Below are 14,709 nucleotides of genomic sequence, written 5' to 3'. Positions count from 1 at the left end.
GACAAGATAAGACGCTCGCAAGATAAGACGATAAGAAGATGATCCCAGAGAGGGGGACCGGAGACTATACAGGAGGAGTCAGGTCAGGGTGGTGAGAGACTATACAGGAGGAGTCAGGTCAGGGTGGTGAGAGGTTTAATGTTGACTAGTCCACCCTGTTTGTCCCTGATGTTCCTCATCCTTACCTTACGTCTCATCATCTCCAGGTCATCATGACCAAACTGTGAACCCATCCATCGAGAGCAAACCCAAACCTATGATAATGATGTATTGTAACGATACCTACGTTTGACCCATGGTAATGACTCATGGCAATACTATTTGCGAAATTCTAGCACCATTGTATGAAACCATGCTTTGTTTTCATCGCTGTATACATGTTTGTATTATACAGTAAGGTTGTACCGTATACCAACTGTGTAATAAAATATATGATGATAATGCATCAAACCCCCATTTATGTCCATGTGGCAAATTTCGACATCAATTTCTATTTGTCTTTATTCAACAATAACAGATTCACAGCTCGAGAGGAATTTAGAGGAGGTGTGTACTGCTGAAGATACTTGCCAACTGGTCCTCTCATTGTTTCTCTTCCCATCCAGAAGTGATGGTTATGGGTGGAGGCACCATCTGTGTGGGTGAGCAGCTATTGTCAGATTTCTGTGCAAACCAAGCTCAGATGTGTATCTATCAGAACCCCAGGAGCTGACCGCGGTGGAGACTGATTCATTCACTTCTTGTTCACACATACACTGTCACACATCTCTCTCTCTCTCTCTCGTAAAATCTAAATACCGGTAGTCCCATTTTACCATTATGCTCTCACTGTAGACTCATCTACAACACATCACATGCGTATCCTTCTCTCACACACATTCTATAACTGTAATCGTCTGTCTATTTTGCTGTGCCTTTGACTAATGATCGTGCTATGCTATAGAGAACTATGTTAGGGTCTCTGAACAGGGGAACTATGTTAGGGTCTCTGAACAGGGGTGTAATCACTGTTGATGCCCGTAGTCACAGCCCAGTCACAGTTGTTTTTGACAAATGTTTGTTTACCAATCATGGCAGACTTTGAAGTTCATGTACGTGTGAACTCTATGCGGTATCCTATATTCTCTGTGCAGTCTCTCTGCTTGGAGCCTGGTAGGAGGCCGGATCTGATGCCTCTCAATGACACAGGTCACGCTTACAAAACCACTGATCAGTCGCTGGCTCCTAGTTTTCCTAGATGCACAGTGCTTGCCTCCTAAAATGCTTAACTACCATTAAGAGCTTGTATCTTTTTATACTTTGTGTAGAAATGTATTCACAAAGTATATGTAAAGAAAACATAAACATTCCTTTTGTTGCATTAGAAATGCAATGTACTGTATGGTCTTCGCCCACTAATTAAACCCTTGACTATTACAACACAGACAAATACTGGGTCACTGTGGATACTGTGGATAGTTATACTGTAGTTGTACATCTCAAACTACCCCTAACCCATTCTCAAGAAGGAGATCGCAATTGTATTGTTACCCAACAAGTTAATAGCGGTTTAGTGTGATGCTGCTTGCATTGCGATGTATGATCATGGAGAACAGCATAATGGTTAAAGTATACATACATGTCATTGAAAAAAAAAAATAGGTTGATCTTTGATCTTACTGTAAGTGACACATCTGATGTTATGTCTCACACCTCCAGAAACCAACCAGAATTTTAAAAGGTCATGTGCCGGAAGCAGCGAACACACTTCCATATAAAGTCCAGGGGCCTGTGTACGCCAGCGGAGGCTGGTGGAGGTAGAAATCGGAGGCCGGCCTCATTGTAATGCATAGAACAGAATGAGGAAGGGTATCAAACACGTGTACAACAAACACTCCTACATGTATGACATACAGCTCAACTGGAAGGCATGTACAATGTGTGAAACAATATGCAAAGAGACAGATAGCAGATAGACGGTAGCAAATAGCAGGGGTATTAAAAGGCCACTGAATGCATATCTACTTTAATCTGATGCAATGCACACGCCATGTACATTTAGATCACAGGAGAGCTGATCTTCTCTCCCACACAGAAGAAACAGCCTCTGTTTTTATTCTAGTAAACAAGCCAGCGGTGCATCTGCGCAGGTAATTAGAGGAGAAAGAAGACGAGACACAACCGACACTGCTCATCCACACACTGCTCATCCACACACTGCTCATCCACACCACCTCAACTCAATGCTTAGGAGGACCAGACTCATCATCCATGAAGGGCCCTCAAGCAGCAGCCCAGGCAATGGGAAAAAAAACACACACATGGCCACAAGCACGCACGCACGCACACACACACACACACACACACACACACACAGACACATAGAGACACAGACACACAGACACACACTCTCTCTCAAGCTCCTTAGCAACAGAGACATCTGCATGACATTCTAATCAGCGCCTCAGGTCTGGAGTCTGGACTGGGATGATTTTTGAATCCGTACGTGTTTAACATGCACAAGCTTTCCCTTTGTTACCGGCCTACAGTGGGCCTGCTGGTGACAGAGACTGGGTCAATATGCTGGAGGTAAAACGATAATGTCTAAATGTGCTACACTTGCTACTTTTGGTGGTGTTTATTATTATTATTATTATTAATATACTATATTATTATATCATATTATTCTATATCATAGGCAACATTTACCCATTGGTTCCCGTTCCCCTCAGGTTGAGAAGTGACCGCATGAGTATGAACATCTGTCATAACGGCATTACACCTGAGGAGCCAGCAGGGGGCGTCAGGAGGTTCATCTGGACACAGACCCTCCCCAGAACGTCATCCCCACTGGGATGAAAGTATTTACCCAGAGCAGCCACACATGACAAGTAGGCAGTAAATTATTGATGACTTGTCAGTGGTACCTTCACCAATGCCTAATTATTACACCGACTGCTTCAGCAATAGGGTATATAAGCAATTAGCTTATATTATTTCAGTGAACTATGGATAGAAATATAACATCAATGATATTACATTATAGTTCGTTATAGCCACCAAACTCATATTCTTATAAACTTATCTCAAAGACTAGGGTGTTACCTTTTCTAGAATTAACGTATTGTCGTCAATGAAAGATTTAAATAAGATGCAATGTCATGACAAGCATGTTCATATGTACTTTATTACAAGCTCAAAGTGGTTCCTCTCATTAGTGGTCGAGTGCTGCATTAACTCAGAGACGGTTGAATATATAATTGATGAGAACAAACATTCACTCAGTACATTGCATACCTTTCCATTTACCTTTTCATGTTCATCATCATCATGCAACAAAATGCATGGCGGGACAGTCTCCTGCATCATACACACACACACACACACACAATCACAGGACGTCAGAGGACAATTTTACAAGATTTAATTTATTAACTATGATACAGATCACATAAGGCCTTCATCTTCATACACCATTCTCAGTCAGACAAATTCCATGGTTGGTTTGCTGTTGATGCACGGTACTTCATCTTTCACTTTTAAGCTATTTCACATTTGTATTGTTTTGTTCTCACACTAATTTCATGTTTTAAAATAATGAGAGTGGTTGCACCTTCTCCCTTGGCGTGTTCATAAATCATGCACTAAACTTAAGTGGCCTTAAACCATTCACAAAATCGTAAAAATGGACTTTCAATCATTGAAATACACACTAAAAATTGTTTTCTACCATTGACTAAAGGGCAAAGTGTTAGACCCCCTAACATACAAATAAACAACCATTTTAGTATAGTATGCTCTCACTTTTTTTTCTTCTTTTTTTCATTGAACAGCAGATCTGTCGAGGTTGTGTCAAAAATGAAGTGATGCAGCCAAACCCTCTGAGCCAAAGTCACATTCTAGTGGGGCAGTTTGGTTTGTTCTCCCTGTCCCCCCAGCTGTTGTGCATGCCATAACACTGTGCTGGCCCAGGCCTGGACTCTGTGGGGAGTCGCCTCCGCATTAGCCCATTGATCATGAGAGGACCGTTTCACACAGCATGAACATCCCTAAAGTACCAGTGAGTGACCCCAAGTATTGAGTTAACCCTCGATACAGCCAATCGTTTTAAATGGCCTGGTAGATGCTGGCCAACTGAGAACCATCCAACGCCACCAGCAGGCCGGCTAGGTCTCGTCTCCTATACCCACTCATCCCCCGAGGCTGCCAATAGAACTACTCTTATGGGACAGTCCAAACTCATATTCATAAAATGCACTGGAGGGCGGGGCGGGGAGGGGGGTGGGGTATTCCTTCAACTTACCTACCACTAAATGTACTGCGTGTTTGTTTGTTTTTCTACGACAGAGAGGACAACAGGTCAACACCAAACTAAAGCCCTCTGGGTAGACATTCCTGAGCACGAGTGATTCCATACACATGTTGCATACCCACAGGTGCATACTGTACTTACTGTACTTACTGGAGTTGCAGCAGTATCATCTAGTGAATACCTACTCTCTCCCTCTCAGTTTAAAAGGTCCTTAATATTACATGAGTACAAAGATCTCAATTGGCTAAACACCCACAGCAACAAGACATCCAGTCGCGTATCATTTCTCAATAGGGCAACGGTTTCCATAGCCACTAGATACAGCACTGTAGAGCAGGTGAATACAGAGGCATGGTCTGGTATCACTCAGCTCTCTCGATCTATCTATTTCTCTCTCTCTCTCTCTCTCTCCTCTCCCTCTATCAGGCCTTCCTAGTTACGTTGCTTGTGTCTCATTCAATCATTCCCAAAAGCCATCTCCATTAACCCCCCCCCCCATTTATGGTAAGTGATGTCATTCTAACCCATGGTATTCCTCAGCTGGATTCAAACAATCTGTCTACTGGCTCCACCTCACCACCCTAAACAAAACCGCTCCAAACAGCCCGGTTCGGCATTCACAACCCTATAGCAGTAGACGTGTGGAAGAGCATAAGCTTTTTCAAACCTGCGCTCTCAGAACAAAACTATTTCTGGCACGGCTGGATGAAAGACGAATAATATGACCAGTATTCAGATCAGATTATAACCATGGGGTTACACAATGAGGTGAGCCCTGAATCCTCCAAAAGAACACTTGTTTAGACGACAGGATCCTGAAAAAAAAAAAAAAAAAAAAAAAGAGTCTCCACTAATGCGACACTCACCCATTATACAAACAACAAGTCAATTGATCAATGTTGCATTTCATGGAACTTAACACTATAATTCAAAAGTGCTTCAGATAAGTACGTGGATACAAAAACAAGGGTTTGATGTAAACAAAGTTTGATCTGCCAAGGCCCCTTAAGAGGCAATGGGTATGGCTGCTTGAGCTGTGAACTCAACACAAAAACATTCTGTCCCAACAACCCCCTCTCAAAACATAAAACCCCAACATAGTGACCATTAAAGTGCATCCCTGGATGTCCCCCCCCACCCACCCCACAACTGCCCCCCTCCTCCCGACAGAATCCCCCTACCCACGCCCGCCCCCTCAGGGAGAGCCTAGGACAATGACTCCAGACAGGGATCTCAGACGGAGAGGGAGGATCCTCACTCACTCACACACACACACACGCACGCACGCACACACACGCACAAACACACACACACGCACGCACACACGCACACATACACACACGCACACACGCGAGAGGCACAGTCCATACATCCAGTGGCTACTTTCATCAACAAAACACATGGCAAACTATTATACACAAATAAAAAAACAAGTTGGGCACAAATCATATCTTCCAGCTTGACATGGAGGCTTGGACTTTTTTGTAGTGTTAGGATAAGAAAAGGTTGGCAGAGAGATGCTTACTGTAACAATGACCCCCGTGCCCCCTTTCCTGTGGGTGTCCTAACGTCCAATTCCAGGTTATCAGGGGGTAGAGGGCAGAGGAAGGAGTCATCATGGTGATCTGCACTGGCACGCAGGTGTCAGGGGCAACAGTATGGTGCTTACAAGCGGCAAGTTGGGTAAGTGGCGAGTTTTCATATGTTCCTTGACTCCTTTCTCTGCTACCTATGTTATCAATGACTGAATGATATAGTATGTGTGTGTGTCTTTGTGTGTCTGTGTGTCTGTGTGTGTGTGTGTGTGTGTGTGTCTGTGTCTGTGTCTGTGTGTCTGTGTGTGTCTGTGTGTGTGTGTGTGTGTGTGTGTGTGTGTGTGTCTGTGTGTCTGTGTGTGAGTGTGTGTGTGTGTGTGTCTGTGTGTGTGTGTGTGTGTCTGTGTGTCTGTGTGTGTGTGTGTAAGTTTGTTAGTAAGTGACTACGGTCCAGCATCATGGGCTTGTGTGCTCCGTCTCAGTGTCTCTCACAGTGTCTCTTGCTCAGTGGGGGCGTGGTGGGAGTGGGGGTGTTGGTGGAGAGGGGGCAAGAGGGACGACAGGGGAGACTGGGGGGTGGTGGGGGGAGACTGCTGCAAAGGGCTGAAGTGCGTGGCATTTGGGGGAGGGGAGGAGCGGTAGCAGGAGTAGGCAGAGCCCCCAGTGAGGGTGGTGGTGGGGGAGGCGGGTAGGCCGGCCAGGCCGGTAGGAGAGTCAAGGAAGGGCTGGTTGTAGAAGAAGAAAGCACACTGGTGGATGAAGGACTCGATGATTGTCTGGTAGGTGCGGGTGGCGGTCAGGGCATCCATGGTGGTGAAGTCAGGTCTCATCAGTGTCGGCCAGAAACAGATGGAGAGGTTCTCACTGGTCATCAGGTTCAACCTGTGCATCGAGCTCACCCTGTCCAAGACACAAACACACGCCGATCAACCATGGCAACAAGCACAAACCGCAACAGCACTAAAATGGTTTCAACCACAATGCTTCAAGAAAAGGTAATTCAATGGAACAGTTGTGCATTCTGACTGTACTCACTTGTGTAAGTGGCTCATGACAAATTTAAAGCTGTCGTAGTTCTCCCTGGGGAACTTCCTCAACACATCCTTCATGGTGTACAGCCTCTGTTCCCTGTCATTGATCTCTGAGCACAGACAGACAGACAAGAGGGGGGGGTCAGTGCTGTGTAGTGTTGTTCCGATACCGATACTAGTATCGGCATGGCCACCGATACGCACAAAAATGCTGGTATCGGTATCGGCGAGTACTTTACAAAAACGTTTTTTTTTTTTTTTTTTTTTTAAGTTTTACAAAAACTTTACGAGTTTTACAAAGGTTTTGAGCAGTGCCAGACTAAGTGTTAGCAATAATTTTACATCGAGGTGAGTATGCGGCTCAAAAAACATGTTTTTTTGTTTTGTTTTTTCAAACGCCGTGGTATCGGATCGGTACTCGGTATCGGCAAGTACTGCACGGTCAGGTATCGGTATCGGGATAAAAAAATGGTATCGGAACAACACTAGTGCTGTGACAGACTTTATTAACACTAACACAATTTGGTCTCAGCAATCACACACATGCCTCCTTGTTCTTTGTGATAATGTTCCTTTATGAATATCAATATTTACACAGGGACAAAGACCTTAGACATAGGATAGAGCAGAATAGACCTTTCCCCATCCCACACACCTCCTGAAAGACCTCCCCAGGTAATAACCTTACACTGCCTGCCTGCCTGTACCCCCCCCCCATCCATCCCCCATCCATCCCCCATCCATCTCCCCTCCATCCCACCCTGTCATGTCTTACTGAAGGCCTCCAGCAGTTCCACCTGCAGAATGCAGGGCACCAGGGGATCCGGCAGCTCTGAGAAGAAGCTCTTCAAGCCCCCCGCCACCGTGTTTATAGCGAAGTCCTTCTCCACCAAGTCAAGCCCATGATCTACAGATAGAAAGAGAGAGGGGGGGGGGGGGGGGGCGCGGGTGAGGAAAGAGACAGTCAGCATTGCGCTACATATATTTTGTTGTACGTTATATCTTCCTCTGCAACGCCGGGTCATGTGTCAATATATTGATTAGTGAGCCACATAACAACCAACACCAAATATCTGAGGGCACGGGGGCAGTTTAGTGTATATGAGGTCCCTTCATGAGGGCAGTCTGGTGAATATGAGGTCCCTCCATGGGGCTGGTGTTTATTGTTTAAGACTAGACAGGCTTAGCTGACTCACCCTGGTCAAACTGCCTCTGCATGCTCTCCATCTCAGACTTGTTCCCGCTCACCCGGTACAAGCCCTCTGTGTTCAGGCCTGCCAAGGGACAGACAGACAGACAGACAGACAGACAGACAGAGACAAGAATGAATGCTTCATTAGATCAGCCCTATTGAAAACGGCGGACACAATACAAACGGTACAGTCAATTAAAATACAACATCGCGTTGACCACGGAACGCATTTGAGGGAAGAAAAGCAATCATAATACATAATACACTACATTACATTGTAGTCGTGTTGCAGGCAGTCTTATTCAGAATGCCTTACAATAAGTGCATTCAAATAAGAAGGCTGTAACAATCACATTATGCACTGCAAGTAAAACCTTCCTCTAGAATAAATGTTAGTAACCGTGGACAAATTACAGTAATGACTGCATCCATCAGCAAAGCTGGGCAACGTCTGAGTAAAGCCTTTATCAACAGACAAGATTGTTCATACATTTCCCACAGGATACAATTCAAAGAACATCACTCCCATCCCGACCCAATCACCCACCCAATGACACACACACACACACACACGCTTGCGCACACACAGAAAATGGTGACTTACCTGTGGTCTCAATGAAACGGACACACTTGTCAATAAAGAGTGGGATTGGTCTGTCTGGGGAAACCACGTTCACTAGTGGTACCCCAAAGTAACTGCTCTCCGGGGGCTTGGGAATGGCGGGTCGGGGCTTTGGTCTTGTTTTCTGGAAATGTTAACATTGAATTGTCAATTGTAAGGATACAAATATTTACATTTTAAATGTTACTACTGCTTCTCTGTAGCTGGCACAACAAGGTTGTAACAAGAGCTGCCTCAAGTGTGTTTCTCTCACTCTTGAATAAACTTAATGAATGAGTGCTTTCATCTGAAGTTATTCCCACACAACTTGACTCACACAAAGAAGCACAAATAGCTTGTGAGCATATTGAGTTCTGCAGGGATAGGTAATTGCTTGTTGTTTTAACACAAAACTATCAAAAAGGATCAAAAGGATAAAGTGTAACCAAGTCGATAATAGCTATAAAGCTTGCAAGCAATTTTTCGAAAGAAAAAACTTAAACTAATAAAAAAGAATAGTTTACTGATTAGCAGTTAAGAAGAGGCATCTGTGGCAAACATACCTTGGCAGTTCGCCGCAGGCTCTTCAGAATGTTCCTCTTTTTGGGGTCCTCACCCTCCTCATTGACCAGACTGTCTCCTTTCAGGGTTCCAAACTCATCCTCCTTGGTCTTTGGCAGGGCCCCCATCTCGTCATCACTGCCGATGAAGCTGGTGCGGAAGCTGCTGAATTTCCCCAGGCGTTTAGAGCGGTCGCGGTAGAGCCGAGGTTTCACCCCCGCTGCCGAGAACTTCCTTCGGCGCTCCAGGGAGCTGCTGTCCGCGTCGCTGTCAGAGCCATTGCCATTGGAGTGCATCCTGTTGGCGTTGCGGATGGTGATGATCTTGCCCTGTGTGCTGTCATGGGGTACAGAGTAGATGATCTCTTCGTTGCTTGGCCGGGGTTTGGACACGGCGTCCATTGGCTCAGCATAGTCTGAGGGGTCGTAACCTCCATCTCCACCTGGTACCCAGGTCACAGCAGAGGGTAGAGATCGGCGATGGCCTACCGTGTCCGTGTATGGGTTACGGCCCACCTTTCGGAAGTCAAAGGTAACAGTGGGCTTGGGCCGCACCTGGGGAGGACCCTTGTTGTTGAGCTTGTTTTCAAAGGAGCTGATGTCAGAGATGACTGACACGTCACTGGAGTCCAGGTCAGGGATACTGAACCCCCCACCATGGGAGGTAAGTGTGCCGTCGTAGTAGGGTGGCGATGGCTCCACGTCATCTTCTGAGTCTAAGAACATGGTGACGGGACTGGGCGAGCTACAGCGCGGGGAGTAAACAGTCTCAATGGTGCACGCCTCCGCCACATTATCATACATGTGCGTAGCCTCCACGATGTTACGCTTCTCCACCACCTCCATCAGGAAGGAATTAAACATTTCTATCCTGTGCAGACCGCCCACCACCCCTCCAGACCCACACACCACACTGTTAAAGCGGCCCTCAATCTCGTGGGCCAGCTCCTCCCCCTGGACCAACTGCTCACGGGCAGCCTCGCTGTCGGTCAGCTCCACCTGGCTATCCCCTACTGCCAACAGCTGCACTGGGATGATGTCCTGGACCTCACACAAGAAGGCACACAGGGTCTCTAGGGAGGCCTTGCGGCGGGCAGAGTACACAGCTATGTACCCGTGCACTAATCTGCTCTTCCTCAAGGAGAAAGAGGCGTGGTAGGAGAGCAGGGAGAGTTCGATTACCTGCTTGTGACCACATACTGTTTGCTCCAATATCACTGAGGTTCCACTGTTGGATGTCGGCCTGCAGTGCTGAGGCAGCAGGAACGGGGAGAGGAGCTGTTCGACGTCGTAAGAGTCTCCACACATCAAGCACATGACGATGCGGATGTCTGCCTCTGGGCTAGGCTGGTGAGGAGAGTCTCTGAGGCCAGGTGGTTGAGGCGGCATGGGTGGGGAGCTGCTACTGAAGGATGTGCTCCTCCTAGAATCCAGGAGACCCCTCAGCACCTGGTTAATTTGAGTCTCATTCACATTATGACCGTAACCCACACCAGGGGAGGCAGGGTCTAAGAAGTTACACTGCAGCCTCCTTGCTACTTGCTGTCCCTGCGTTATCAGGCCTAAAGCAGTTTCTCCCCCAATATCTGCATAGGTCCCAACTCCTCTTTTCGTGACTAAGAGAAGAGATGTGGAAAGCTGAGCTAGCTGGCTGTCCCTTCTACCTAGCGTTGACTCTCTCAATCTCTCAATGCTTTCTACAACATAAGTTAGGGACTCTTTTGAATTATATAGACACATGCATCCGTGGGGGGTGAATGTAGGCGTGTGAAAGGAGTTCACAGGAAGTCGTACATTGCCCTCGATGGGTCGCAGGGTCAGCTCATACATCTTCCCGTCCAGCACGTACCTGTCATCATTGGTGCAGAGAGCCCTGATCTCGTTGGCAAATTCCCGGGCCAGTCCATCTTTGCCTAGTATCACAAGGTTGATTCTGTCTGCCTTAATATCCCCAAAATGTGCTTTCACATCGAAAAAGGGGTAGCATGTAGGAAAGCGTGAGGCTAGGAGCTGCTCAATCTTGAAGTCACCACACTGGGGGCTGCTGGGGCAGGTCTCCTTGGTGGGGTGGTAGACAAAGTGGATATGCTTCAATACCAGAGCATCCCTCTCAGCCGGAAGTTTCTGCAAAGCCTTGAACCTCTGCTCCTCCCCCAATAACTCCTGAATGGCCCCCATTTTCTCCTTGCTTGGCTTGGCGTCCACCTCAAGCTCATAGAAAAGCTCAGAGTACTCCAGCAGCAACTCTTGGAAGTCCTCTTTAGCGCGGTCAATGATCTCTTTTTGGTGGCGGTTGTAGAGGTCAAGGTACTCTGGTTCCTCTAGCCACTGGTAGAAGTCTTCGTTCATGATGAAGCTGCGGGCCTCTTCCCAAGGCTTGCCAGGTGTCACAAAGGGTGAGGAGGTCAGCTTCTGCTTAAACTCCTGCCTCATCTCGGCTCGTCTGCACTCGTTACGCAGATGCTCCAGGTGAGCATCGAATATGGTCTCAGCGGCTGACGTCTCCAACAGGTCCGAGGGGATACGCTCATCCTCCATGTTGTCTATGTGAGATGTGTCCTCCCATGGGGAGTCCTCCAGAACTACAAACCAGTGGGCAAAGTGCTGTTTGGACTCCAGGACCTTCTGTACCCCAGACCAGCTCAGCTGGTCAATCTCATCCAGGTCAGGCACCAGAGAGCTAAGTGCTAGAGGAAGAGTGCTCAGGTAGATTTTTCGACGCCTCTCGATATGCTCCTGCTTTAGACGGTAAACATGCTGCTGGAAGAGCTTTTTGCATTTCGCAGTGCCCTCCAAAAAGACATATTCCTTGAACTCTGAGGAGGTGTTCATGCGTCGACTGGTGTTGAGCCAGGTCTCATTGTGGTTCTTCACTATACGGTTCACTAGCCATTCATAGCGGTCCTTGGCAGAAGCTATCTGCTGACTCTGAAGCTTGAGAGCCTCAAAGTAAGGAATGATCTTGGGCTTGCCCCTACCCTTATCAAGGAGTTGCACCAAAGTAAGGAAGGCTAGGTCAACATTGATATTAGAGCGTGCAGATGTCTCCACCACCGGAAGACTCTTTTTAGTGATGGCAAAGGTGTGTGAATCTTTGATGTAGCGTTCAACTCCCTCATCGCACTTGGTAAGAACCATTACAATGGGCTTCTTTGTCTTGCTCAGCTGAACATAAAGGTTAGTGACAAACTTCAACTGGTCATCAAAGTTGCGATTCATGCCCCTGCTGACGTCAACGCAGAGCAGGAATCCATCAACCTGTATTTTACCCTCGGGCATCTGCTTCTGCTCAAAGTCCTGCTCCAGGCCAAGCTGGTCCGTGCAGAAGTACATGAGCTTCTCTGCTGAGGCCAGCTTCGTGGAGGCCGCCCTTTTGATGTAGGGCTGCATGGCAGTGCTGCGGTGTGGCTGAAATGTCTGGTCATCGATGAACTCTGTCTGCTCCACCACATGCATCCTGCACTCTGGCCCCTCCTCCATTACCCGCCCTACCTCCCCCCAGAACAGGAAATGGTCATTGTTTACCACTCTGCCCCCAAAGTCACTGGTGCTGAGCACTGACGTGTGGTCCAGATAGAAGTCATCGGCGCTGGGTCGCACAAAGCGATTACATAGGCAGGACTTACCCACCCCACACTGCCCCTTTTCTTTTTCTGTCCCTGACAAACCCACCACAATAAGGTTGTATGTGGGTGACCGAGCATCTTGCTTTTTTGCCATCATCATCGTCGTCTGCTGACACTCATCCTGCCATAAAAAGCCACTGGATAGGGGAGTACACCTGGATGTGTGTCCATAAAGTGGCTGAAAGGATCAGGGAGGAATGAGGAACTTTAGGAGTTTGAATGTCCTTTAGTGAGCTCCATCTTTTATCAACAGCAGTGTAGTGGTCCGGCAGAAGCAGAGGCCTCTCTCAGTCATTCCTAATGAAAAAAAACAAAAAAAAATGAAACATTAGATAAAATCTGGGAAAAGTGTTAGTTGTCTTCTGGTAACAAAAATGGATAAACACGTTTGCATGAATGACAGTGATCAAAAGAACAAGAGATAATTTCCCATGACAGGATCTCTTAAGTCAATGTCTACACATATAACAATATAGGCTGGACTTTTAACTAGAGTATGCACTGTTCTGAACATGTGTGACAGGCCCATATCACACTTAGTGCAAATATCATGTGACTTACCATTCCATTCACGTAGCTAGTCATTAAGGTAAGTCATGATAAGTGGGCCATTCTCAGGGGCACATTAACCCCATGCCCGTGGGATTGTGACCATTAACCTGCAGTGCTGGTTAGCAGTCCACTTTCCTAGCCATATGGCTGATCTGTGCTTCTGGCCAGAGCTATCTTTTTCTGCCTACTCATGACCTGGCAGGTTTTGTAGTGTGAGCAGGGAAGGGAAGGGAGGGGGAGGAAGAGGAGAGGCACTCTTCACACTAATTGGTATCCCATCCTACAGTAGCTGGGCCAAGAGCATTGGAGGGGATGGTCTCTGTCTCATAACTATGCAGGATACGTTCTCCATCTTGAGTGAGGCCAAGGACCTCGCCTGACAAAGGGCTGGGCAGTGGTGTTGGTTTCCTTGCCAACCTAAGCCTTTAGTGGTCACTATTCTATTAGTGATCTATGCACTTGACTATTGCCTTGATCATGTCTACACCAAAAAAACTGTCATAAGACTATTCTGAATATTCTTTATTGCTGCATTTGCTGTTGCCATAGAAAGAGAAACAGATAACATACCTGCAAGACAAGACACACCAATGAGTGATACCCCACAGTCAAATCAATCCACCCAGTACCTATAATATCAGCAACAATAGCAGAATTACCTAAAAACACGATGAGGGGTTTGAATCTAGTTTTGATTTTGGGTGGTCTGCAGTTGCCTAGCACCAAAGTTGGCACAAATGTGCCAAGCAGCACATTGGTACAATGAGGATGGGCCGGGGGGCGTATAGAGATGCTGAATATAACCACCCAAACCAATGCATGACCAGGGAAACCCACTGGGTGACATGAGGATACACAAAGTACAACCAGAAGAACCAGATTCTCTCTCATGCAAATGTGTTCATCATGCATCTATCAATTATAGCCTACAATTACTGTCAATGCGAAAACGAGTATACTACCTAAGAACAGTACAGTTTACAATATAAGCCATTTGAAATCATAATTAATCGTCATGTTAAACGCACACATTTTATTATGCATTTAAACGTCTATTTCTCTGCCTGGCCGAGGCACAGTGGGCAGGCAGTCCATAGCACTCAGCTGAGCTAGGCCTGACAACCAAATTGAACGGGCAAATAGTTATTTGGGAATGAAAACAAGCAAGTCACTTCCCTAGCCCCTGATTGCAAAGGATCCATCGCTTTCTTCATGCACAAAGGCAGATATGGTTCTATATTTATCAAATTAACCCGTTTACCGGGTTCCAATCCCGAATAAATAAAGCAATGGATTAACAAAGGCTTTGGACTGCATTTTC

At 46.6% G+C, this 14,709-nt stretch overlaps 1 protein-coding gene across 1 annotated transcript; it reads right to left on the bottom strand.

The window, feature by feature from the left end:
* Positions 1 to 5,596: 5,596 nt before the first annotated feature.
* arhgap35b (Rho GTPase activating protein 35b) lies at positions 5,597 to 12,998 on the bottom strand. Its single transcript, XM_080528863.1, has 6 exons — positions 9,214 to 12,998; positions 8,654 to 8,795; positions 8,054 to 8,131; positions 7,633 to 7,764; positions 6,862 to 6,967; positions 5,597 to 6,726 (listed from the first exon to the last, which is right to left on the bottom strand). Exons 1-6 carry the CDS (start codon positions 12,934 to 12,936, stop codon positions 6,315 to 6,317), a joined length of 4,593 nt encoding a protein of 1,530 aa, XP_080384989.1. The 5' UTR covers positions 12,937 to 12,998; the 3' UTR covers positions 5,597 to 6,314.
* Positions 12,999 to 14,709: the final 1,711 nt, after the last annotated feature.

Source organism: Nansenia antarctica (genome assembly GCF_963989245.1).
Source record: "Nansenia antarctica genome assembly, chromosome: 4".
Lineage (NCBI taxonomy): Eukaryota > Metazoa > Chordata > Actinopteri > Argentiniformes > Microstomatidae > Nansenia > Nansenia antarctica.
This window is presented reverse-complemented; position numbering and strand designations above follow the sequence as displayed.

Bases quoted from the DNA above. Each gene is read 5' to 3' on its own strand.
- arhgap35b (XM_080528863.1), bottom strand. From the start codon at position 12,936: ATGATGATGGCAAAAAAGCAAGATGCTCGGTCACCCACATACAACCTT. The intron at 8,796-9,213 runs GTATGTTTGCCA...TAACATTTCCAG, and splicing joins GCCTGCGGCGAACTGCCAAG to AAAACAAGACCAAAGCCCCG. The intron at 6,968-7,632 runs GTAAGACATGAC...GTCTGTGCTCAG, and splicing joins GGAACTGCTGGAGGCCTTCA to AGATCAATGACAGGGAACAG.